This window comes from Vicugna pacos, chromosome 34, assembly GCF_048564905.1.
Source record: "Vicugna pacos chromosome 34, VicPac4, whole genome shotgun sequence".
NCBI lineage: Eukaryota > Metazoa > Chordata > Mammalia > Artiodactyla > Camelidae > Vicugna > Vicugna pacos.
The window spans coordinates 18,478,593-18,504,584 of NC_133020.1; the positions used below are offsets into that span (position 1 = coordinate 18,478,593).

At 53.5% G+C, this 25,992-nt stretch overlaps 1 protein-coding gene across 2 annotated transcripts in view; it reads left to right on the forward strand.

The window, feature by feature from the left end:
* ANO2 (anoctamin 2) overlaps window positions 1-25,992 on the forward strand; it is a 252,033-nt gene that overhangs the window by 225,069 nt on the left and 972 nt on the right. For both annotated transcript variants that reach the window (XM_072954679.1, XM_072954680.1), the window contains 4 exons: window positions 13,617-13,769; window positions 14,141-14,193; window positions 16,254-16,435; window positions 24,198-24,303. In XM_072954679.1, coding sequence (XP_072810780.1) covers window positions 13,617-13,769; window positions 14,141-14,193; window positions 16,254-16,435; window positions 24,198-24,303 — 494 coding nt within the window. The remainder of the gene's footprint in view (window positions 1-13,616; window positions 13,770-14,140; window positions 14,194-16,253; window positions 16,436-24,197; window positions 24,304-25,992) is intronic.

Here is a 25,992-nt window from a genome sequence, read left to right on the forward strand (position 1 = left end):
AAAACAAAACAAAAGAACTACACCACCTAAACACTGAGAACATGTCTTACTAGGCAGACATGCAGAGGACTTCAGCCTGGGAGACAGGCTCTTAGATAGCTCAGAGGGTCTGTTCCGAAGAGGTAAGGGAGGAGCCAGGGTATATAGAAGTTTTTGCAAAACAAAACAAAAAACAGGGAGTCAGAAGATCAAAAAATTACTGTTAATTAAAGTAAAACGACATCTCAAGTTAATGAATTTAGCACTTTTCTATGTTTGGGAAGATACAAGAGTCGGGGCTCATTGAAAGCGTTCCTTTGACCTGCACCTTAACTGCCTGGAGCCAGTGTCCGTTTTTTTTTCCGTCCTGAGTCCCCTCAGGACGCATGCTGGGGCGGCAGCAGTGGCTGACAGCTTGATGGCCGCGACATCCTTTGTTTACTGGTGGGGCAGGTGACTTCCTTCGTCCACAGTCCCTGCTAAGAGTTGTGGATTTCCATGTCAGTCCTCGCCACTCCTTGGAATGACTGCAAACGCATCCCAGCTGCTTCCTTTTTCACTCCCTCTCCTCCTTTTCCTTCTCGCCTTTTAAAATAGCTTCTCTCAAATGCACTTCAGAGCTTAGTATTTTTTTCTGCTTAAAATCCACCCACGTCAGTTACTGTAAAGCTCAGACCCCAGCATAGGGTCCTCACAAGTGCGTCTGCTGATCTCACTTTGCGTCCCAGCCTGCCCTGTCCGCCTGCCGCCTGGTCCTGCCGGGCTGTTCAGGCTCACCCGTCTCTCAGGAGCATCTTCCAGTTCTCGCACCCGCGGTTCCTCCCTCCTGCACCTGCTCTGCTACAGGAGGAAATGGGCTGCTCTGGGAGGGGACGCTGAGTCTTACTGCTCCGGTCGCAGCGCCCAGCCCAGCTCCTGGGAGAGCTCAGTGAACTGTTTCCCGAATGAGCGGCACTCTGACTCCCTTTCCTTCAGCGACAGAGAAATAGGGGCCGCACTGCTCTTCGTCCCATGACACGTGGGCCGGCCTCCCTTTTCACGGTGGGCGTGTTTATACATGGATACATTTATATGCAGCAATTTTCATCTCTCAAGACCAAAGTGAGCCGTGTGTATCATCAAGGTTTCCCTCCAAGGAAAGTCACTTCTGGTTTGAATTTGCTCCTTTGCCTTCAGGGACCCAGTCACGAGCAGGGACCCGGGGGCCGAGTGTGTGCTCTCCCTTAGATGGACATCAGCTCAACTCCAGGTCCATGGCCGGCCCTCCGCAGCGCCCCCTCCCGGCCGACCCCCACCCCTGGGGAGGGACTGTGCTGGGTCAGGCCCTGCGGGCGCAGAGGCATCACAGGGGGGCGGCCCTCCAGGACCTCAGGGTCTCACGGCAACAGACAGAGATGGGCAGACAGTTGCAAGAAAGAGCCTCGTTGGCGCAGAAAACAATGCAGCCGCCTCTGCTGGTTTCAGACAGGCTGGGCCTTTGCAGCTCCCGTGTGGCCGCGCAGAGGACTGTCCTAGAGGGCTATGTGTGCTCTTCCTTCAGCCTGTGGCTGCTCAGCCACCAAACTTCCTTGGGTTTTAGCAGCCACCTCCGGAGGCAGGACAGACTCTGCGCCGGAAACGGGAGCATCCCCAGGCTGGTCTGGAGACTTAGCACAAGGCCAGAGAGAGAATCCATCCGGGGTTACCACTGCTCAGCCCTTCGGCTGGGAGACCTGGTTCCCTGACGACCTTCTGAGTTCTCCGCCACACTCACGGTCTCCCCACCCTCCGGGCCCCTGGCTGAGAAGCCGCGACACCACTGCTCATTCGCTGTCTCCACACCTCCCCTCCAGCCGGCTTGATCTTTCTCTGGAAGCTTCCCCCTTCCGGTCGGCGCCTTCGCCTCCTGCGCCCACTGCTTTCTCTGCTGCGCCCTCAGTGCCGCCACTTGCAAGCAGCAGCAGCGTCCTCCTGCCTTCTTGATTCTTTATGGGGTGGTGGTGGTCTCACCACCCGTTGTCTAAAACCCCCCAGAGTTCTCATATCCCAAACAGGCCTCGGGAAGACATCTTTTCCATTGATTTAGCTTTAGATTCTTTTACACATTCTTAGTCCTACCAAAATGAACCCCACTGACCACTCCCCATCCACAGCCCCCACGTCACTCGTTTTCTGCCTGACCGTGCGTGTCCCCCTGGCCCTGGGATTCCCTGTGCCTTCTCACACACGTGGCCCAAACCAGTTCTGTCTCCTCTCAAAGGGCCCCTTCCTTTCCCTTCCCTCCCCTCCGTCCTCCCCGCTTCCACAGGGTTCCAGACAAGCTGCCTCCCAAGACAGCGATGCCCATGGGTAACTGATTTCTGAGGGCAGCTTCCTCGACTCGCAGGGCTCTGCGTGGGCCCTGAAAGCATCCTGGGTAAACTGCAAAGGGGCAGCTGAGTAAATGAGGGTGTCCTTTCTCCAGCTTTGCCGTATCCAGGCTGAAACATTCTGACTTCCAGTCATGCTGGTGTCAATTCGCGTTTATAACAGGCTGACAGTCCAGTGAGTGGGTTCTCAAGGATGGTGGTCAGCCTTTTTCTCTTTCTCTGCCTCCTCCTCCTTTCAGCCCCAGCCCCCGCCCTCCCCTTCGCTTCTGCCTTCTCCCCTCCCCCAGCCCAGGCCTCTTCAGGGCTCCTTTCCAGGGAGTAAGACAGGGAAATAAGAGAAGGCGTAATGTGAACCCGTCCTTGCTGCTCGCAGGTAGCGCGCTGGCAAGGGGCTTGGCGGGAGGGAAGCCCGAAGTCCACAGACGTCAAGAGCTTGTTGGAGGCAATGGCTCTGCCCTTTGCGTGGATCAGTAAGACTCGGGGGCGGGGGTCATACCATGATTTCTGATGTCTCTGCGCCCCTGTCTTCCAAGCCCCTTTGCTCTTCGGATGACCGCTGTAAGGCGGAGGGAGCAGCCTCTCTCCACCCCATCTTCCCCGGGTGTCAGGGGTCTCGGGTGTGCGTCCAGCAGCGGGACCTTGGGCGCGTCTCGGCGTCGCTCGGCCTCGTCTCCTCCTGGGCGGCCCGGGGCGTCAGGCCGCCGATGGGCTTTTCTGGCGGAGGTGTAGCCCCGCGGGCCTGCGGGCAAAACCAGTTGTGTGGCGTGTCACCAGTAACGCGCTACTGCTGCTACCGTGGGTTTTAACTATAAGGTAAAACAGGGTCAGTGTCACCCCCCCTTCCTCACATTTCTAGATTATTTTGGGGTGAGGGAGCGGGGAGTGTTCTGCAGGCACAAAACCTGGCGACCCCAGGAGGCGTGAGCGCTGTGCGGAATCGCCTTTCATGGAGTGTCTTGACGAGAGTGAAGGATCAGGTAACCCCCAGGGTCCCCTCCAGTGCTGACATCCTGGTTCACACGTACCAGCTCGAGGCACGTCGAAGCCAAGAGGCCCCGAGCGTGATACGACTTGCTTCAGGTCACCCCAGAGGCCCAGGAGTGGAACTGAGGCCTGAGCCTTTCCCAGACCTTTCCACAGGGGAGTCTCCCCCGGACCTGCGGGGACTGGGGCTGCAGTGGCGGCCTGGGCTGGAGCGAGGTTTCCTCTTTCCTCCCCGCTGGGCTGGCCCTCCCCAGTCCCCGAAAGGCCCTTGCTTTAGGCTTTGAACAAAAAATGAGAGCCGTGAAACCGAAGCTGCCCGGGCCCTCCGGTGTGCCTGACACGGCGATCCGGCCGCTCTCAGCTGTCAGCCCCCCTCCCGGTGGTGCCGCGACCACCCACGGCGACAGGAAGTGCGCCGGGCCGCCCCGGGCCTTCAGTCGTGATGGTGAGGCAGGTCATCAGTTGAGGGAGGCGGCAGGGAGAGACGGATTATATTTACATTTTTCTAAATTGAGCTGGAATCAGGGCCCGGCAGGCCTGGGGGAGGGGCAGCTGGGGGTGGGGGTAGGGGGGCTGGGGGTCGGCCCGAGGAGGGGAACCACCTCTGGGCAGGCTTGGTGGTGGCGATGGGCTGACTCCAGACAAAGGGAAACCTGAGAATGAGGGATTAGACTGGAAAAAGCTGTGAGGGGAGCAGCAGGCTTTCGAGGGAATCTCCGATATCAAACCCTTTTCCTGAAGAGCTTACTGAGAAGGACTTCCAGGGTCGTCCCCCTCCCCCAGCCCCGAGGGGAGGGAAGGGTGCTGGCTCAGGAGCAGGCCGTGACATTAATCATCACTGTCCCCAACCCCAGAAGAGGGCTTCAAAGCTTCTTGGCCGCAGACCCCGCGCGGCCCGGTTGTGGAGTTTTCCTCCAGGCCTGATGAGAGGAAATTCTTTAGTTGCTTTAAAAGCTGCAAGCTAAGTTCTCTGGGCCCTCGCCGCCTTTGACTTCTGCAGGGTGGAATTTGGCGCAAAGATGCAAGTTGGAATTTAATCCCGTAGGAGGAGTTTAGTGACGTGTTCCAAAGTTTTATCACCGTTTTATCAAATAAGTAAGTGACTAACTTCATGTTATCCACTAAATTGTGATGGGAACTTGTCTCGAGGGCAAGATTTGTATCGTATTCATTCACAGCCCCTAACCACAGGGCCTGGCACACACTAGGTGCTCAATAAGTGTTTGGTGGTGAAGGAAGAAGAATGTGTAAGAAGTGCTCCTGTATTGAGGGCCTTGAAGACAAAGCGACTAGCTGATTCAGCAGACATCACTGTTTATCAAAGTTCTGCAGACACCTTGGTGATACTGATTTGGCTGAGACAGTCTGCCTCCTTCCCCTCCCAGCCAGGGGCCAAGATTCCTTATTTTGAGGTGCTTTTAATTAGAGAATGCGCTCCTCCTAAGGGCAGGTCTCTTCCAGCAATACATATCGATGGACTTGTAAAATTATCTGGGTAGTTCAGGCCAAATACCCCATGTAATAGCTAGTGCTGTGGTAATGCTTTGTAACAAATGCCCCACAGTCTCAGTGACTTGCAAATGAGACAGAGAATAAAGAGCAATGGAAAGAGCTGGCTCCAGACATCATCGAGCAGCCTGCCCTGGAAGTGATCAAAGAACAATGGCCACTTATTGAAGACAGAGTAGAGGGGACTGAGGCTCAGACAGAGCCTTGGGTGATACCCAAGATGCCTTCCAATGCTCATATTCTTTGGTCATGGATAGTAAGGACCACATTGGGTGATTTCCAAGTTTCTAAGAGAGACTCATGTATAAAGCTAGACCCAAGGCTGCCTTAGCAGTAAGCCATGAAATATTCCAGAATATCTGCACATCAGCACAGAAGCCTGCCTGTCCTGTCGCAGAACTCCAAGAGTGTGCACTCCAAGGCAATGGCTGAAAGAACCAGGAAATTCCTCTCCCCAAGCCATCCTGTTTATACAAACTGAGTCATCCCTCTGGATAATCAGGCACCTGCCATCTTCTCCAAATGCCATTTGAACGCAATTCAGGCAGCATCTAGGATCTCATCCCAGTATTTCTGGGAAGGAGGGTGACTCACAGGTCATGTCTCTCCTTTTCTCTGGAAGCACACATTGCTTGTCATTATCTGTCCTGGAGTCCCTTTCCCCGTGGAGACTTATGAGAAGAGGCAAGAGTGCTTTTGGGTAGCACACCTGGAAGGCTCCTGACGTGTAGGAGGGGCCCAGTCAGTGCTTGAGAAATGAATGAGGAGTGACTGAGTGAGTGGATGAATGGAGGCAGTATTTCAGGTTAAAATACTGAGATCTTGATCACTTTCCCATTTCCCTTCTTGCTCTTTCAACCAGGAAGCTCAGAGTCAACTTTGTTGCTCACCCGTAGCCCAATTATGGGTCCATAGAGTTTGCATGTTTGTTTTTCTCTCCTTTCTCTGTTATTTCCTTTTTCTCAAACTCCAGAAACCCCTTTGTGTGTTCTTTTCCTTGGCTTTTCCTCAGCCCTTTGGGAAGATGTAAGAGCAAAGGAGGATAGCAAACAGAGGTCCTTAGTGATGTGATGCTGGGGAGCTTCTCTTCAATCTTAACGATTTTCACTGCCCTTTTGCCTCCCTGACTGCATTACCCCAGCCCAGATGGGTAGATGGGAGGATGGATGGGAGGAAGGAGGCATGAATGACTGGCCTTCACGTCCCATTTTGCAGATGGAAAAAGTAAACAAGTGTAGTAAGCCAGGCCATTTGTTTGTTCACTCAACAAACGTTTGCTGGAATTTGCCAGATGTTTCTCTGAAAATCAGAAAGGAATCAGTAGATCTCACAAATTCAATTCTCTCTGCTTTTAAGAATCTGAACTCGGTCCACTGATGACTGTTGAGGTGCCACAAATGCAGGGCAGACAGGAGCAGTGACACAGAACACATTGGGAACAGCTGTGGTCCCCCCAGCCACGGAAGTCCCGTGTCCATGGATGGAGATACTTTGGAAAGGGAAAATACCTGTGTAGATTGATAGAGATGCTAGTCTCAATAAAAGTTCATTCTTGGACAAGAAGACCAAAAATCAGATTGGAGAAGATCCAGTAAAGGAAACCTCAGGTGCATGAGGGCAGCTGCGCAGGGGGAGGGACGCTGTGGCGTTGGAGTTGAATATTTGCATTTTTGTATGCTGAAAGGACCTTGAACTTGGTTGGCGTCAGAAACTACCTTTGTTTCCCAGCTTCATCGATTACGAGGTGTGTGGCCTTGGGAACACGTTCTCTTGCCTTGTCCTGTGGCCACCAGCAGGGTTCACACCTGAAGGCTCCCACCACCCTAGCCTCTGTTTCTCAGGCAGCGAAGAGGGCTGCTTATGGACTGGTCTGTATCCTGCTCTCAACCTGAGATCAGCTGTTACAACTAGACTTTGAGGTTTTGAGTGGCAGGACTCTCAAGAAGTCATTGTTCCCCCTTCTCCATCTGAAGGGAGTTAATATTTCACAGTGCATGTGGGAGTGAGGAAAAGTGGGGACTGAGCCTCCCTTAATCACAAAGAAATGAAGAAAACGTGCCTTGCAGATCTGTCCTGGTGCTGCGTCGATTTGTCTGCAGTGAACTCTTAATGCTTAAGCCGTGACTTCCAGCCTGCCCTTTCCTGTGATGACTTCCAGGGTTTCTGAACTGAGCCCAACCCATTATATAAACCCCAGGTGACTGTGTGGATTGAAAGGGAATTCCACTCCTTGTCTTTATTTCCTAAGTAGTTTGTGAGTTTGGATCAGTGGATTTGCAGGAAAGATCTTCATTATCAACCGCATAGCAAACCTTCAGATGCTTCTTTACTTATTCTTCAAGGCAAGCCCAGGGGTCATGAATCTCTGGAACCTCCAGGGACCCGCTGGTGAGAGTGGGGTACTCCTGCCCTGGGGCTGAGTGCACTCTGTTAATGCTGCCGTTAGCGGTCTAACTCCAAGACACGGCCAGGATTTGCTTCCTTGTCCATCTTCTCCACTGCATCCTGTGAGCTCTTGGAAGGATGACACAGTCATCCCTGCATCTTTGTTTCCTAGCAACAAGCATGGTACCCAGTATCTAGAATGTGCTCAGTAAATGCTGGTTGGATGAATGAGATAATGAATGAATGGTGAATGATGGGCACTGAGACCCTTCTTATCCTGTCGAGACTTCTACTGTTTTCCTAAGCACCAGAGGTCCATGCTGAGGAACCGTCACAGATGCCTTCTTCTCGTCGTCTCCTGCTTACGTGGTCCATCAACACTTGCAATTCTTTTTCACACCAGACACTCAGTGCTGAGGACAGCCGGCTTCCCCTGTCCTTAGGAGAAGGGGAGCCCTGGGCACAGCCTGGAGATACGGGCTGATGACACAAATAGCGCTGACCTTCCCTTGCTGTGTTTTCACCTCAGTGATATGAATGGGCTGTTTCTGGCTGAATCCTCTCAGTCACCGCCTCCTGAGTGAAAGACAAACCCACGCCAGTGTCTTCAACCCCTGGCCTTGCTTCTAGTGGTTCACGATGTGGAGGATTCTTAAACCTCCGGCTTTTCACCCCCTGAAGCAGACTAGCTTGCTTTTACTAAATGATAAAAAGGTTAGGGGGGAGAGGATGAAAGCTGTAACGATTTTCTTTAGAAGGAGACTCTCCTAACTGACCAGTTTTACAGCCAGCCGTCTTCAGAGCCGTCTGTGCGGATGGCAGCCCTGAGAACTGCGCTGTGGACGTCTTAGCCCCGCATGTCCTGCCTCACCTCACACTGAGCGCAGGGATTTCCAGCCCCACATTTCAGTCGCCTGTCTTTTTCTGGGTGTGTTTGGTGTTTACGGCTGGTGACAGTAAGTCTGTGCTCGTGAAACAAGATAACCTCTGAACATTTGCTATGGGATAGGCTCCACACAAAATTGTGGGGCCTCGGAAAAGCGTCAGATATGTCCGTGGCCTCAGGGGGCTCACGAACCAGGGAGCAAGTCAGATAAACCAGTAGAGCGACAGGTGCAAGGCATTGTGGGAGGGAGGGAGGAGGAGAGGTGCCCACGGCTCCCAGTGCTTCCCTGGGGGGTAGCGGGTGGGGAGCGGGGTCCGGGAGAGTCTTCAGAGAGAAGGTTAAGCTTGAGCTGAACCTGAAATATAAATGGTAATTTATCCAGAGGACCAGAAGAGAAGGAAAATGGCAGATTGTCGTGGTATGTACGAAAGCTCAGAAATACGGCAAACGTGATGAGTTTGGGGAAGTACAAATGGTTTTGAAATGGTTGAAAAGCAGGCACAGAGTGTGGGCGAGGAGGGTATGCACCTGGAGAAATAAGCGAGGGGCAGATCGCAGAGGGCCCTGAAAGCCACGCCAGGGATCTGAACGGCATCGTGTGTGAGGGTGTGTGGGTCTGCGTGTGTGTGACCGTGGGGGGAGGCTGCTGTGGTCACTGAAGCAGTTTAAACAAATGAATAACAGATCAGAGCCATGTTCCATCCAGTGGTTTTCCACCCATCCTGGCCGGTTCACTCTGTACCAAACATGCTATCTTCTTCTTTGAGCAGATTGTCCTGGAATTGCCCTCGCTGGATGCCATCTTGTTTCGTTCAATCCACTCCTCCTTGCTGTGTTGACCTAAGCCCAGGTAACCAAGGCCAAGGCTTTAATTGTCTCCAGCACCGGGCAGCGCAGGGTCGGTAGTTAACATATTTTTAAAGGAGCCCGGCCGGCCGCTGTGGATGGAGAAGAGAAGCCAGCGGGGTTTGTCCTGCGAGGGTTTCCAGTCTTCCTGCTTTCAGCTCGGACTTTCCGGAGCGCTCTCCAGCAGGCCGTGTGAAGGTTTAGTTGAAAATCAGCTTGTGAATTCCTCCCTAAGTGGCTTGGCCAGGTTGAATCTGTTACCGGGCAAGCGGGGCCAGCTGCTTTAACGCGGCTCACGGAGGGCTTCCGGCCCTGCTCTCAGCTCGTGGAGGCTGTTTTTAGAAGCCAGTCTCGTGTTGGTGAAGACCGGTATCTTTGTGTCCTCTGAAGTGACCCCAGGAGGACGCCCCTCTGATACAGCACTTAGACCTTTGATGTTTAAAAAACAAGCAAGTCTTGGATTTGGCATTTGTCTGCTAGAGGGTTATGGTTTTATGTTTTCTTCTCCTCAAGAGGAAACAAAGCTGCGTATTTGTCTTGGCCTCTTTGAGTTGATTCCTGGAAATACGCCGCATACCCAGTCCAAGCAGGCAACACCTGCAGCAATGGCGCATCTTCAGAGAGTGGCTTCTCTCAGGCCAGGGCAGCCTGGAGTAACAACAGAGGAGGGACGGGCGCGTGCCGTCACTGGCCATGGCTGAGTCCACTCTCCTAAGGCTGTCCAGCGCCGGACACACAGACGTCTCTGGCAAGGGGACGTGGACGAGAAGTGTTAGGGGTTGGGATGCTTTCTGGGCCCTATTAGCATTGAGTCACCACTGGGCATTGTTTGTGTCCATAGAGAGGGACCCAGGGACCCTGTGTCTGGAGAGTTTTCGAAGGTGAAGCAGCACACCATCCAGGCAGCCCCAGAGGAGAGGGTTCATCTCTGCCGCTGGAATTAATGTGAAAGGAAGGGGAGTAAGTGGAAAGTTCTCTTTTTCCGTGATCCTGGCAGGACGCTGGATTTCTCAGTGCCGTTCGCGTGAGCGTGGGGGAGGCATTCCAGATGCACGTATGGTCGCTCGGAGGTCACTTGCCCCTTTCCTCCCCGTCAGTCTCCTTGCAAAGTTCTCATGGAGGCTTTGGAGAGTTTAAGCCGTTCTGCTGGGGGAAGTCACTTAGCACATTTGCTCTGTAGACCTGGGCTCACTGGACTCAAGAAGACCCACTTAGAGCTCCACCGATAAAGATACGTTCATGTCTGTATGTAAATACAGACATGCATTTTGCAGGTTTCAGAGAACTAGTCTGACATCTGTTTTGCTTTCCTCGTTAATTCCTCCCCACCCCCCGCTTGCCCTCGCCCCACCCCTGACTCTGAGTGAATTCCGCAGCAAAGCCTTGTTTAAAAGATGGAATAGACCTTGCGTTTTGAACTCGTTCCCAGAGCTTGTGTTTGAAGATTTCTTCTCCCCTTCGGCCAACTAGCTAGCCAGGCAGTCATTCCAAGGACCTGATCTTGACAGAGCTGTGCCTTCCAGTGTGTCTGGTCACCCACTGGCAGTGGCTGGTCTCCTTGGGCCTGCGGGAAGTCCACCAGGTGCCATGGCCCTCGGCTGTGATACCGCCGGGCCGGCAGGAACCAGAGCCCATGCCTGGGGGCCCCAGCAAACTGCCAAGGCAAAAGCAGTTGTGCCGGGAAGGTTCTGTGCATGTTCTCTGTCTTGAAACTTCGACTGTGGTTAGGCTTAATCCTCTTTGAACACTTTATTTTAATTAATTAATTTGAAGTTTGGAGCCTGGTTCTTCATTCTTTATTTGGATGTCCTAGGATCTTGAAGCTTGTCCCAGAGAATGAGACCCACAGCATCACAGCAAATCAGACCTGAAGGGAATTTAACCCGGTCTGACAAGGATGCTGAAGCCCGCTGACGCAGAGAGACTTGCCCAGGGAACTGTGGCTGCTGAGAAACGTATCCAGGGCTGGAGGTCAGGCCTCCTGACTCTTATACAGCGTTCACACCCACCTTAAATTTGTGTCCGTTGCAGACAGACGCCGTGCTCGCTGCTGTGGACTCCAGGAAGCGCAGCAGTGCACGGCACGCCTGCCATTATGGAGCAATTATTAAGTGACGTTTCTCTGACCGCTTTATATGTGCAGTATCATTTACCCTCAGGACAGCCTATTATTATTTTCCACAACTTACAACTGAAGTTAACTAAGACACAGGGAAGGTAAATAATTTAGTAAACAGGGAAGTCCTAAGAGACTGGCTTTCCTGAGACTCAGGACTGAATTTGCATCAGCACATACGTCCTGAGCCCCGACGCTGGATGAAGCCCTGCCTTCCTCGGGGGAAATAAAGGCACGTGGGTAGACTGATCACAGCAGCAGCAGTGGTGGCTGTAACGGAGGGTGCGGGAGGTGGAGGAGGGGATAATGGCTTTCATCAAGGGGATGGCATTTGAATGTTCTTGGGCAGCAGAGAAGTTTGCTGGCTGGCTGCAGATTGGTGCTTATGCCCCAGCGACTGGAGGACGCTGATGTGTTTGGGGAGAAATCCGGAGGGTGGGATGCTCAGAGTGCTGGAAGGTGGAGCTGTTGGTCTTACAGACTCCAAACTCGATCTGCTCGCCGCACAGCAGCCAATAAATCAGGAGACAAAACGCTGGGGCAAGGAATAACGACTATTTGAAAAGCCAGCAGACCAACAAGGTGGGGGCTAATGTCCTGGAGAATCATCTTATCTGAGTTAGAATTCGGGCTCCTTTTATAACTGAAAAGGGGAGGGAGTGTGACTGGTTGTTGCAAAACTTCTTGGTGTCAGAATCCTTTGTTCTTGCAGCTGTCCAGCCAGGTCAGGTCACGGCATCCCCGTAACCCTCCAACAAGGCAAGTGTTACTCTCTGTTCCGCAGTTTTTTATGTCTATGTGAATGGGAAAATGTTACACCCTTAAAGCTCAGAGCCTTGAGAATGGCTAGCCTATCTATTTCAGGCTACAGGTGACATTCTTCTACAAAAGGTGCAGAAGCAGCTTGGCCAAGCACAGGGTTAGAGCTAAAGGAACAGATCTAACATGGAGACACATTTGCTCTTCCTGTTACATTGGGAGGCAGGACTCCCACTAGAGAGACAGGTTGGGAGCAGATTGTCAAGTACCTGTATCCCAATACAGGAATCTGGATTCTATGCAGTAAAGAGGGGAGCCCACAGAAATGCTTATGAGTAGATAGGTGACGGGGTCAGATCACTGGGGAGCTGGGGCTGAACTGATGCAGAAGGGTGTGAAGACCAGGGACAAGGAGACCAGGTGGGAGGTGGTGGCAGTGGTCCAGGTAGAAAGGGCGGGGGCCTGGACTCCTTGCAGCCATCTGATGGGCACCGGCCGCCTCCACTCCTTTGCCTGCCCTCCTTCTGGGCTTGGGATGCTCTCAGCCTGGAAGGACAGGCCCTCCTTCAGGGCTAAGCTCAGGTGTCCACACGGCGATGCCCCTTAGTCCCCACCCTGAGTGGGCTCGAGCTCTCCCCTTCTGGCCCCCACTTCTCCAGCACATTCTTCCTTCTCTCCTGACACACAGACGTCCCGCTGCGCATCTTTGTACATTTCTCCTTTCTGCTTTTACTCCCCGCTCGTGGAAGGCAGGTCCAGACCTTTGCCTCCTGAAATACTTGGCACAGGGCCTGACATTCCGTGCGCTCTCAATAAAGGTGTGATGAATGAGTCCACTTTCTAAATAAAGGCAGTGACTGCAGGTAGGGAAAGAAGAGGCCACATTTGGAAGATGGTTTTTAAGAGACAGTCAGGGGTTGGCCAGCGAATCCAGCCCACTTTATTTACTGCTTTTGTAAATAAAGTTTTACTGGAAAACAACCAAGGCTGTTGGTCCACGTTGTCTACAGCTGCTCTCACTCTACAGTGGCCGAGTTACATCATGACGAGACCATATGGCCTGCAAACAGAAAAATAGTTACTCTCTGCTCAGCCGGAAAGAAGAATGAAATCATGCTATTTGCAGCAGCATGGACAGACCTAGAGATCATGGTATTAGGTGAAGTCAGTCAGAGAAAGACAGATATATGACATCACTTATATGTGAAATCGAAAAATAATACAAAAAATAATACAAATTAACTTATTTACAGAACAGAAACAGACTCACAGACACAGAAAACAAACTTACGGTTACCTAAGGGCAAAGGGGCAGGAGAGTGATTAATTAGGGATTTGGGATCAACAGACACAAACTGTTGTACATAAAATAGATAAACAGCAAGGACCTGCTGTACAGCACAGGGAGCTATATTCAATATCTTATAATTACTTGAAAAGAATCCGAAAAAGTGTATACATGTGAACAAATACATGTACATGAATCACTGAGTCGCATTGCTGTACACTTGAAACTAACACCATATGATAAATCAATGAAAGTTCAATTAAAAAAAATTTTACTCTCTGGACCTTGGCCGAAGAAGTTTGTCGACCTCTGAGTTCAGGGGCCGGGACTGGTGCCTGGAGATAAAAGGTGAAGGGGTGGAAAGAGGCAAGGCTTGGCCTTTTCTCGCCGCTCCTCGCCCACGCGGAGCTGTGCCCTCCCGTGAGGACACACAGAGGGACCCTGGGCAGAAAAGACGGGCGCCAGAGCCGCAGGGCGCGGGGTGTCTAAAGCCTGCTCTCTCTCTCTCTCTCTCAGTCATCCAGTTTGGCTTTGTCACCCTCTTTGTGGCCTCCTTCCCTCTGGCGCCCGTGTTTGCCCTCCTCAACAACGTCATCGAAGTGCGGCTCGATGCCAAGAAGTTCGTCACGGAGCTGAGGCGGCCAGATGCCGTGAGAACCAAAGACATCGGTACGTGCCCTGCTCCGAGGCCACCGCAGCCCATCCCCGGCCCTCCCTCCGACCCTCCCCCCGTCCCCTAACCCGCCCACCCCACCTTCTGGCAGGAATCAAGAGGGCTGGGGAGTTCCTTTGCTTCGTCACCCCCTCACCCTCGCATCCTCAGGTGCACGGAGGCCTTTGGAGGCCACGTTCTGCACCCCCACTTGCCCCCGGGTTTCCAGGCAGCGGGGCACCTGGGCCCGTCCAGACAAGCCCATCCTGGGGCGCCCGGCGGGGCCGCGCTGGTAACTCGCCTGCAGAGCGTCGCTCTGAGCCGCGGCCTTGTCATCACTGGGCCGAGGGCTGAAGCGAGCCAGACGCCCTTCTTTTCTGTCTCACAGGGATTTGGTTTGACATCCTGTCCGGAATCGGCAAGTTCTCTGTTATCAGCAATGTAAGTGTTTGCACTCGTGACACCCTTGCTCTGTGGAAAGGGCTTTCCAGAGGAGCTGAGGTCTTCAGAGCAGGAAGGCAGTCCTGTAACCCCCCAGACCCTTCCATCTGGAGCTCTGGCTAAGGCAGCCGCCCCCACCCCCCAGTAGTAGTGCGTACCTGTCTTCAAACTCGCCACACTGTCGCCAGACTGTGCAGCCTTGCCGTTCATGTCACTGAGAGAAAGAAAGGTAGTTACCCGCCAGAATGCATGCCTCGGCCGTAAGAGTCCACATCAGATCTTTCCTCGGAGCCAAGGATAATGAGGAAGGAATTCCACATACCTGTCCATCTCTCTCCTTTCTTCTTCTGCTCCGGACACACCGCACCTGGAGCCCGGGCCAGGCTGCAGCTCCTAATTACAGCCCCTCCGAGTTGTCAGCGTGAAGTCCGAATTATCCCCGGGGACTGTGCAGGTTCAGATAGGACCTGGAAGAGCGGGGTCCTGCCTGCTCCGCCCTCCTCCGCTGCCTTGCTGGGTGGGACCACTTTTCCGAGGACCTCTTGCTGGGCCCGAGCCAGCAGCTCCTTTGGCATCTGCATTCCGTGGCCCGGCGGGGCCCCCTCTTCCACCTCCCAAGAAAGTCTCAGCCCCCTCGTCGCACATCAAGAGAGCCAGAGCCCTTTTCCCACTGCGAGAGAAGCGCTGACGCCGGCCGTGGCTCCCTGCTCGGAACACGCCAGGTGGCAGGGGCGTGAGGACAGGCAGAGGGGGTCAGCCTGTCCCGTTTGGAGCGTTTGACGCAGGAAGCACGCACCTCAGGGCTGAGAAGCCGGGTGCCGTTTGGAACACGGATCTGTGGCTACTTCTCTTTTTCCTTAGGTTTATTTATTTATTTATTCTTAGAGGAGGCACTGGGGACTGAACCCAGGACCTTGTGTATGCTAAGCACGCGCTCTACCACTGGGCTCTACCCTCCCTCCCCGTAGCTACTTTGGAATCTTCTAGAAAAGAGGCCCTGAGTACCAAGCCCTTTTCCTCTTGACAACACAATGACAGGACGTTTACCTTCCCTGGCCTAGGACTTCTTTACTGCTCTGTAAAAATGGGAGGGAGTTGCTGGTCCTCACCAAACAGGATCATTCTGGAAGTTAAGCTGGATGACGGAAGGACACGTGGCAAGTCCTAAGGGGGTTGCAGCTGTGGTTATAAGTAAGCGCCCCATTCTCAGAAGTGGTGACAGCCATGGACACTCAAGTACACATGAAGAAAACTACCAAAACTTCATTGTTTAAAGGGCTTTAATTGTCGGTGCGGAGGACAGTGTAGACACCTGCCAAAAAGATTTAAGATTTTCTTGGCAGGAGGTCCCCCCACATTCAAACAGGCCATCATTCATGTGTCATTTGGTTCGCGCCATGGACACTTACAGAGCACTTAGGTGTGCCGGGCACTACGTCGGGGTTGTGTGGTTCCATCCGGCAGGACCCCCCCTTCCCTCTCCGTGTCTCACTTCTTCTAAGAAAAATGGACAAGAGGACGATTTCGTTGCATATGTGCTCACGAGGGCTGAGAGATGGTGGCAGATTGGGGTTGACTGTGGGACCACAGCCTTGGTACTCCTGGCCTTCTGGGGTCACTCAGGACTAGATGACCTTGGTCGTTCAGTGTCCTTGCCTGTCACACGTACGGGGCACGCTCATCACTGTCGGTCATTTTCTCAGAAAATCTTCCACTCCGCTTTGGCGTGGCCGATGCCAGCGTCCATTCAAACACCTCAGAGGTGATTTACACCTCCCGCACCCCATGGTCCAAACTGACTGAGCGTCCTTTGCTACGGTGGTTGCAATTTGCTCTCGTGATGGCCGCTGCCTTGTGGGTTTCCTTAGGCATGTCCAGGATGGGAGAGCCAGGGAAGTGAGCTGCATGAGCTCAGGGGAGAGGACTCTGTGTCAGTCAGAGCAGCGTCTCTGCGGGGGGGAGCCCAGGTGGGTGGGGACAGCCTCTTAGCCGGACGCAGCTGTGCCCCCCAGGAGCACCCACCCTGACCATTCCTCGGGTGCTTGCGGTTCTGCCCCCAGGCCTTTGTCATCGCCGTCACCTCCGACTTCATCCCCCGCCTGGTGTACCAGTACTCCTACAGTCACAACGGGACCCTGCACGGCTTTGTCAACCACACCCTCTCCTTTTTCAACGTCAGCCAGCTGAAGGAGGGCACGCAGCCTGAGAACTCGCAGTTTGACCAGGAGGTTCAGTTCTGCAGGTAAAGTGGTCGGGAGCAGGAGGGCAGTGGAGGACCAGAAGTGATCAATCCAAGTAATTATCTGGATGACCTAGAATTTAATCATTCTCCTTCCCCTCTGTCTCCTACCCACCCCCCCAAATCACTATCAGTCAATTTTGATGAATCAACAAATACTGAGCGCCTTTTACTGGACAACTAGGGAGAAGACAAAAAAGTATGTAGACCCATCCTTACCGTCAAAGAGAGGCTGGTTTGGGGCTGGGCTGGGAAGGAAACAGGCAGCGCAGGTAAGACATTGCAGGTTACTCAGCGATTGTGTCTAGTGTGGACCGTGAGCACTGTGAGTGTTCAGAGGAGAGGGAGCTCAGTGGGGCTGGATGGAAAGGGGAGGCTCCTTGGAGGGGCCCTGAGGAGTTGAGGGACAGAAAGAGAACATGTCCTGGAAGGGGTGTCGGCGTGGGCCAGGTCGTGGACATGGGGATGACCTGGGGACGTTAGGTAAACCCTCAGGAGCTGGACGACGTGGTCCGCAAGGGGAGTGCTGGGGAGATAATGACAGAGGAAATAGAAGATTAGAGAAACTCCTGGAGTCGTGTAAGCTAGAGCAGTGTTGAACTTGACAGGTAGGATGAAGTAGCTAATGGGAAGTCTTGCAATCTTACAGGAATTTTAATGTGATGCAATAGGAAGAAACTGACCTTTTTAGGGCCAGGGAATTAGAGGAGAAAGTGTAGGCTTAGGAAAATTAATCTGGTCTCAGAGAGGAAAGTGGACTAGAATTGGGAGAACTAAAGGGGAGCAGCTGGGATGCTACATCCTTCACCTGCAAACCATGGTAGGAGAGTGGTGGAAGGAGTTAAGACACAGAGAGATGAGCTGTTTAATAGAATATGTTACGGAGCCAGGGACAAGAGATGTAAGAGAGAGTCTGAGTCAGTGATATCTCCCAAGTTTGGACCAAAGTCAGAGAACTGAGAAATCATGGGTCCGTTGACAGTTCCGAGAAAATGCGAATAGAATCTGATTTTACAGCACATATAGTGAATTTGAGTTTAATTACGTTGCATTTGAAATGATGGTAGGAAACCTAAGGGGCAGTTTCCACCTAAGTCGCAGAGAGAGGAGCAGGAATTCCTGAGGCGACCAGGTTAGGGTCATGACTGCAGTCCGTCAGCCCAGGGGGTCATTGAAGCCAAGAAACAGAAAACACTCCCGAGCTGGGCACATAAAAAGAAGACGAGCAGAGGAGAATAAATGCTTTAACCTTTTTGTACCTTGGTTACGGGATAGTCCCCCCAAAGGACTTGATCAAAGATCAGATCTCATATATTTAAAAAAAAGAACAGTGACACAACAGAAGCCAAAACCTGGAGCAATGTATTGAAGGGCCAGTGGGGGGCTTGCTCGAACTGTCGGCCCCAAGAGTGTCTGATGTAGAAGCTGCCGGCGCCGCCGCCGCCGCCGCCGAAGTGCCCGGCTGTGTTTGCAGCCGCGAGGGCCCTGGGCGTGTCTTCACGCCTCCCCAGCGGGGACACCTCGGTGCCCAAAGGCAGGTGTTTGTGGGGTGGCTGCATATGCTCAGACTCAGTCTGAGACCACACAAGGGAGGAACCGGTTTGGTCTTCCCAACCCCGATGACTGAGTTAAACAGCCTTCCCCATATGTGATTTAAATAGAAGGGTGTTCTGGTCCCAGGAGCGGTAACTTTAGGGTTTAACTCTAGCCAACCAGAAAGGCTCAAGATCAGGGTCAAATCCAAGAACAGATGATCCATTTATTCATAGATATTGATTTATATAGCCAAGAGGTTTCTGGCATTTTTGCATCTTGGGGCTTTAGAGAGTCTAACTCTTGGACTTCAGTCATGTGCAGGCGGATTTGCTACCCCCTGCCCTGCCCCGGGGGCACTGCTGGCGTGCCAGGCTGTCTGTCCGCGTGCTGGACGTCGGTCTGCAGATCCACTGGACACAGGGTCTGGACCAGCTGGAGGCCTTTTCTGGCAGCATCTAAACCTACTCCAGCAGGGTGCGTGAAGTCAGCCCACACCTTCACGTTAAACCGAGGGGCACTGGGAGGTGAGACGTACAGAAATCGTCTTGCGGATACTGCTCATTCTACATAAAAAGGAACTTCAACTTAGAAAGATGACAGTGGTTTCCAGGGACAGATCTTGAACTAAAGCTCACATCTATCCAAGGACACAGGCTTCGACCCCTACGCACTGCGGGGAGCGGCACGAGTGTGCCTTGGCAGGTCGGGGAGCAAGGCTAGCAGTTTCTTTAGCTGGTCTAGAAGCACGTGTCTGTCCAGAGCACCAGGGGGCTCTGACCTTGCCCTTGACCATCAGATCTTCCAGTAATACTATGAGTATGCTTTCCAGATCTATCAGTGGCTTAAACTGACTTAAACACAGTGGGGCTTTAATGGCCCCCATGTTGAAAGTTGAGGGTTAGAGTTCTTGGAGGGGATACTGGGGATTGAACCTAGGACCTCGTGCATGTGAAGCATGCAGCCTACCACTGAGCTAGACCCTCCCCGCTCTTACTGGGTTACGTTTTCAGTAAAGAGCTGCCCTACCCTGAAGTGTAAGCTGAAGTCAAGAGAACGGGGTCAGCGTACCACCTGGCTGTGGCGTCTTAAGTCTGTACGCTCTGGGGGCTGCCTTCCCTAGGTGGGTAAGGTTTGATGATGGATATCTCTGCCCCAGGTGGGTCCTAGTCACTGGGTGGCGTGTGAACCTGTCTGGCGCACCAAATTCTCTCGAAATTTGGGAAGCAGAGGCATGAAGTACTGATGTCTTTGTAAGCCAAGAATTGCCAATGGTGGTTATAAATAGAAGTGGAGGGGTGGGGGGAAAAGAGAGAAAAAGAGAGAGGGAGGTATTGAGAATGGGACTGCAGGAGTGGGAGAGATGGAGAGAAACACGGACAGCACTAGAACGAGCCCCAGAGCCAGCGTTCAGAACTGCTTCCATGGTGGGAAATGAAAAGTTCGCCCTGATTTTCTGGCAAACAGTGTTGGGAACTCCATGACCCTTCTTATTCTTAGCTTTCAGTGACCTCTGGAGATAAATGTGGTCAAATAAAACTGAGGTCTCGGGCTCCAGCCTGGCCTCGCCAGAGAGAGGTATCTTAAAAATAGCAGTAAAAGTCAGGACGAGTCTCTGGCTGCCCGTTGGCGATGCATTCCCCGCGCTTTTGGAGCGAAGTCTGCCTCTGCCATCGAGCTGCTCCGGCAGGGCTGCGCCGTGACGTCAGTCTGCAGGCATGATGAGAGGTCATTTGACGGGGTCGAGGGGCCACCGTGTCCTGCAGGCTGGATGGTGGCTCAGGCTCCTGGCTCAGCTGGAGGGGAGTGGGGAGGCCAGCAGGGCGGGGTCTGGCTGGGGACCTGGGCCCCATAGCTGAAGGAGCCCGCCCGGGCTCGGGCAACCCACTGAAACAGCACCCTTGGGTGGCCCCTGTGGGTTTTTCTGCAGGGCCCAAGTTCTTTCCTATCCAAAGTCCTGTGAGTTCCCTTGCAGTGTCTGGCTGCCTCTCAGCTGCTCCTCGCTGAGACCAGAGGGAGACCCAGCTTCCCCAGGCTGTGCCTGTCCCGAACTTATTAACCACTGTATTAATATGGTCCTCATTAGTTCCTAATCGCCTGTGCCGTTTTCCCTTGTTAAAGGCCGGTTTCAGAAGGCATGTTCAAGTAGCTCAGAAGATATGAAAATACTGTATGCAATTGTCTTCGGCATTAATATGACATTACTTTCCATTGGGACTATGAAAAAAGTTTTATATACTGCTGTTTTGAGTTGAGAGAGGCATTTACTAACTGGTTGATAATGTAGCTAAAACATGATTTAAAACACTCCATCCCCAAATGTTGATGATCTCAGCTTGCTATGTCGACACCTTCCTGCCCTCAGTGATGCTGTGTTGTGACAAATCGTGCAGGTGCCACTGTCCCTGGTCACCCTGCAGGTGAGGATGGGAGGGGAACATCGGAGCCGGGAGTCTCCCTTCCCTCTCCACATCTCAGTTTCCCCGTCTGTGAAATGGGGATGTGGAATAAACAATCTCCAAAAATTCTTTTCTACTTATTTTTAAATAATTAATAGTCAATGACACATGTCATATATCACTAATTTATTTCTGCAAAAATTCTAAGTGTTACCGGCAGCCTCTCCAACTCTGTCCCACCTCCGCCCAGCCCTGCGCAGCCTCGGGCACGTTCCCAGCAGTCGCCACATCGTGGTGGGTCTTCCTCAGACATCTTCCCCGTGCTTTCACATAAAAATGAACTTACGGAACCTTTAAGATGTAGTCTCCTGGGTTTGTTTTATAATAATGAAAAATATTTTGAGCTAATAGGAATCTTATTTCTTTACATAATGTGTAATTTCAACTCAATGTGATTATTTCACAGTGTTAGAACAGGCTAGGTAAAAAAATTTTTTGCAAGATTTCTTTTTTAATTACTGTTTTATTTTGGAATAATTGTAGATTCACAGTAAGTTTGAAAAGAAGCACAAAGAGGCCCCGTGTGCTCTTCACCCAGTTTCCCCCAGCGGTAACATCTTAGTAACTATAAGAAAAGCCAGGTAAAAGATTAACGCGACTTGGCAGCTAAGCTGTCACGTTGACTTCTGGACCACTTCCACTGATTGTCTCACTGAACACTCTCATTTTGCTCCTGGATGCTTCGTATAAAAATAATTTTGGCTTAACTGAATATTGCCATTTAGATGCATTCTTCTTTTGAAATTATGAACTTTTTAATTATAAAACTCTCTCTCTGTATGTGTATGTGTGTATAGACGTACATACAAAAGGGGAGGACTGTCTTCTCAGCCCCCACCCCAGTCATTCTCTCCCAGAAGAAACCATTTTCTGTGGAAGCCTCCAGAAATCACACTCACACGAGCTGCCTTATTTAATTCTCACTGTGTCTTCCCCTAACAGTCAAGACCCTGGCCCTCAGAGGGCTGGTGACTTGCTGCTGGAGGACACAGAACAGAGATGCTGGGGGTGGGGTCAGGCCTTCACCTGCTGCCTCCAAAGCCCGCGCCTTTGCCGACGCTGTGCACTGGGCTTAGAAGCAAAATAGACAGACGGCTGTCCCCACGCCGGACACAAGTCCGTTAACCACCCTGTCTTATGTGGACATTTCTAGTGTTAAAACTAATGATCTCTTTGTTTAATAAGTGCCTTCTGGTTTCTTAGGATGAAACCTTCCAACGATCACGAAATCTGAACTTAGGTTAGACTGTACGCGAGCCACTCCTCAAAGGGGCAGAGGCTTTCTGGAATCGGTGTTTTTCAAACTGCGTATCACAGCTCGTCGGTGGCTTAGAAAGTCACTTTCGTGGGTCATGATCAGCGTTTCAAAGACGAGGATAGGAGAAAACAGTGCACTGCACACAGCAAAAATAAGTAGATGTGGGGTAATTTTTGTTTCCATGATGTATATGTATGTGTGCATGAACGTGAAAGGCATTGCTTACAGCTGGCCACTGCTCTTAAAGAGTTTGCCTTGGGAAGAGAAATGTGAACAGACGCAGCATTCATTAAATTGTGTGTTGCTGTTTTCCGGGCATAACTTGCCCTGTAGTTCCTGACAAGGCTCCCTTAGTGCGTTGGCAGAGTGGGGTTGCAGGTCGACCTTGCTGGACGTATCTGTGTGTTAATCTTTCCCCAGATCGTGGATTAGATGGACGTGCCTGCTAAATTCAAAACATGTTTTGGACACTCAGGGAGGGCAAAGTGACATTTCCAAAAGCTGTGGTGAGTTAGTATCAGAAGTGGACCAGAATTAGATTATTTATGGATTCTTTGCAGACTGGGAAAAAAGAGGGGTGAGCAGCATCTGTCATCCTGAGGTCAGGGAGCAGCTGTTCCTCCATCGATGGAGCTGGAGGACCAGAGAGAGGGACTTGACCGCAGCAGCAGGGTTTGGGCTAGACCTGGGGGAGGATTTCCCCACAGTCAGGAGTCGGGGTGCGTGTGTGCCTCACCCCCTCCTCCAGATGTCCTGAGAAAAGTGAGATAAATTCCCTCCTGCCCTGGGGTTTGGGGGGGACAGCAGGAGGGTGGGGGGGGCCTGAGTTTTTTCCCACCCAGGATGTCCGTGTTCCCTTGGCCGCACCCTCCCTCCCTCCCCGCAGCCGTGTGATCTGGAGCTGGCGTGTTTCTGTCCTCAGCCGTGGATGGCTGGGACCAATCCTGTGCTGTTGTGCTGGGCTGCCGTTAGCTTTGCTTTTCATCCGGATGTCAAACCAAGCCTGCAACAGCTGCGATCAGCTGTTGGAAGAGGAGGGTCGGGTGGGGAGGGGGCAGCCCCTGGCCCCTTGCCCAGCCCTAGTCGAAGGCTCGGCGCCCACCTCTTGGGTCACCTCCTTCTGCGGCTGCCTCTGCAGCTGGGGCTCTGTCTTTTTCTGTGCGTCTCTTTTCGTCTTCCTCTTTCTTTCCCTCTTCTTCTCTCATCTCCTCTTGGGCAGTTGGAAGTCCTCGTGCTCCTACACAGATCTTTTAGAGCAGCGGGTTCATTCGGGGCAGGGGAGGGACGGAGAGCACCCGCTTCCGAGTCCCCCACCCCGAACTGCAGCTGGCAGCGAGGAGCTTTATGCCAGTAGGAGAAAAGCCCGAATTCAGCCAGACTTGGATTCTCACCTGGACTCCATCCCTTGCTTCTCGGAGCCTCAGTTTCCTCCTGGGTGACACAGGGCTCTCCATGCCAGCGTGAGATGTGGTGAAGGTTCAATGAGACGCCCTCCAGAAAAGCTCCGTGCTCGGGGATGGACGCGCACGGCGCCTGCAGCATATGCTGGTTTTTCTTCCTGGCCCCTTCGGGGACCGAGTCCCTACCCCCCGCCTTCCTGGGCAGCCGCGCAGCCCGCTTGGCGGCCCAGTGCCACCGCTGCCCTTGCTCCAGCCCAGGCCTTGTTTTGCTGTTCCAGTGCATCAAAGATGTGTTGATGTTGAACTCCATGGGGAAAACAGTTCCGTGACAGGGCGTAATTCTTCTGGTACCAGCTCTTGTCATTTTTCCAGGCTTAGTAAAAAAAGTGAGTCTGAGAAAATAAACCATTTTTTAACATGAGTCATCCCAGGAAGGGCGGGAGGCTGGGGGGAAGGCAGCAGCGAGAAGCAGGCCTAGACAGCTCCGTGGTCTGAGCCCCCACCAGGCACCAGTTTCTTAAGCTACATGGATGGATGGTAAAGACGGTTAGTAAAAGAGGCTACTGGCCAACTGTGGCTGTCACCGCCTCCCTCCCCAAGTTCCGTCAGCCTTCAGCTTGGTCTGAATTGGCCATGAACTAAGGCCAGCCCCTCTCATGGCCGTGGCCCCAAAGCAGCCGTCTGGGGAAGATGCCGGGACCGTCTGCTGGCATCCGTACCCTCACTGAGCCCACAGACTGCAGAGCACGGACACGGCGTCTGGGGGTCCCCCCTCCCCTCTCAGAGCCCACGGGCTGGTGGAGCCGAGATGGGTCCACCGTCCTGGGATGCTCTCATGATTCTTGGGCCCCTCCGGAAGGAAACTCCAAAGGAAGCTTCTGCGGGTGTTGGAGAGACAGTAGGAAGGACATCTCTGGGCTGATGTGGGCTTGGTTTGGACTTCGGTGCTTTGTTGGACATCGCAGGCTGGAGCGGGGATTCCTGCCTCTGTCCCCTGTTCCCCAGTTCTGAGAGCCAGGGGCCTGCCTGCTGCTTTGACCTCTGAGGTCACACCCGGAAAAGGCCCCCTTTCCCTCATCTCCTCCCGTCTTAACGTCGCCTTTCTCTCTGGGCAGGTTTAAGGATTACCGGGAGCCGCCCTGGGCCCCGAACCCGTATGAGTTTTCCAAACAGTACTGGTCTGTTTTGTCTGCCCGTCTGGCTTTTGTCATCATCTTCCAGGTGAGTTGTTCAGACAAGGCAGGGCCGGTTAGGATCCAGGCTGTGGGGTGCAGACGGCCAGGTCTGCGGGTTTTCAGGGCCTTCCTTCGGGGGCGGCAGGCTGCGGGGAGAGCCCCTGCCCTGGACGAGGCCCTCGTTAATGGCTGGGTTTGCAGAAAGAGCAGGAAGCTCAGAGTCGGGTTACAGGGCAGATGTGCAGCCAGTGGCAGGGTGGCAATCATTCCCGTTTAAACCGAAGACAAGGAAGAGTTGGGGGGGGACCAGAGTCTCGGCCTAAATGCAGACAAGCAGCCCCTCCTGGACTTTGCCGCCCAAGAAAGGGCTTGCGTTCTGACCCTTCCTTCCCCCTCCACTGGCCCCCTCTTCTGTTGCGTTGTTTTAGCCCCTGGGACGCCTGCTGGGAAAGGCCCCGGAGCCATCCGGCCGCCCCCGCTGAATAGCAAACCCGAGCCGGGACTCCGTCTCCCACAGTAGCCGCGGCTACCGTTGCCTCGCTCGGGTTGTCCGAGCGCACGGCCCCTGCTCCCACCGGGGGCCTGCCGGCCTTCCCCCGGGGCTGGTCCAGCCCGGATCCTTTCCCGTCGGCTCCCCAGGCCCCTGAAGGCTCTAAGGTGTCCTGGCCCCGGAAGTGGACAAGCCCCCCAGCTCGTCTTTCACACGGAGAGGACGGGCATTCTTTCTCGGAGAGACGGGCGACACCGTGAGCAAAGCTCACACGTCCCCCGGCGGCCCCGCCCGCACTCTGCCCTGCGTCCCAGGTCACTTTCACTCCCGGGAGGACTCGGTTTAAAACGCAAGTGTGTGGCTTAACAGCTGCAGGTCTCCTAAGGCACTCGGGACCCTGTGTGAGCAGCCACTGTCTCCCCAGGCCTTCCCTGGGCACCAGGGCCGTGCAGGGTTCAAGGTCAAGCAGGGGACAGGTTTAGAGCCTGGAGGACTAGAGGATGGCAGTGCTCTGTCTCCTCAGGGCCGTCACTGTTCGCTGGAGGGGAGGGAGCGCCTGAGCATACGATGGGCAGGCAGAGAAGACCAGAGCTGGGGGGCGAGGGGTGCCCTGCGGAAGGATTGGGAACCAGAGCGTAAAGGGAGCTGGCCTTCCGTGGGCCAGGCTGGCACCATCAGAACATCTTCACCCACTTAAATAGAAATGCTCCCACACGTGTCTACAGGGGAGGGGATGTGGCTCAGCAGGGAGAAGGGAGCCAGTTCCAGGTGTGCGCGAAAGCTCAGAACCCATGGAGGCGGGCAGGGCGCAGGGCCCAGGCAGGCGGTGTGACCAGAGAGGCTGTGATGGTGAACGTGGGGCCGGCTGAGGCCAGAATTCAGTGCAGAAACCACAGGCCCACCTCGGATGTGGGGGCGGAGGGTCAGCTGGGAGGAAGAGGGGGCAGCTGGCCCAGGGAGAGCCCCGGGGGGACTGCCAGGACTCACAGCCACTCCTCTGGACGATCTGGGGCCTGGGGGCAAGAGCAGGACGTCTGGGGGCATGGAGGAGGGCAAGAAGCCACTGTCAGCCCGTGCAGGAGCGGGGCTCCAGGAGGTGGACGCTGTCCCTACTCCACTTTCACACGGGGACCCCGAGGGACAGTGCCACGCCTCGGCCGGGATCCCCGCCAGTCGACAGAGGAGTCAGGGCGACACAGGGGCCCTCTGCGCCCTGGGTCTGGGGTCTGGGCTGCTCACCACGCC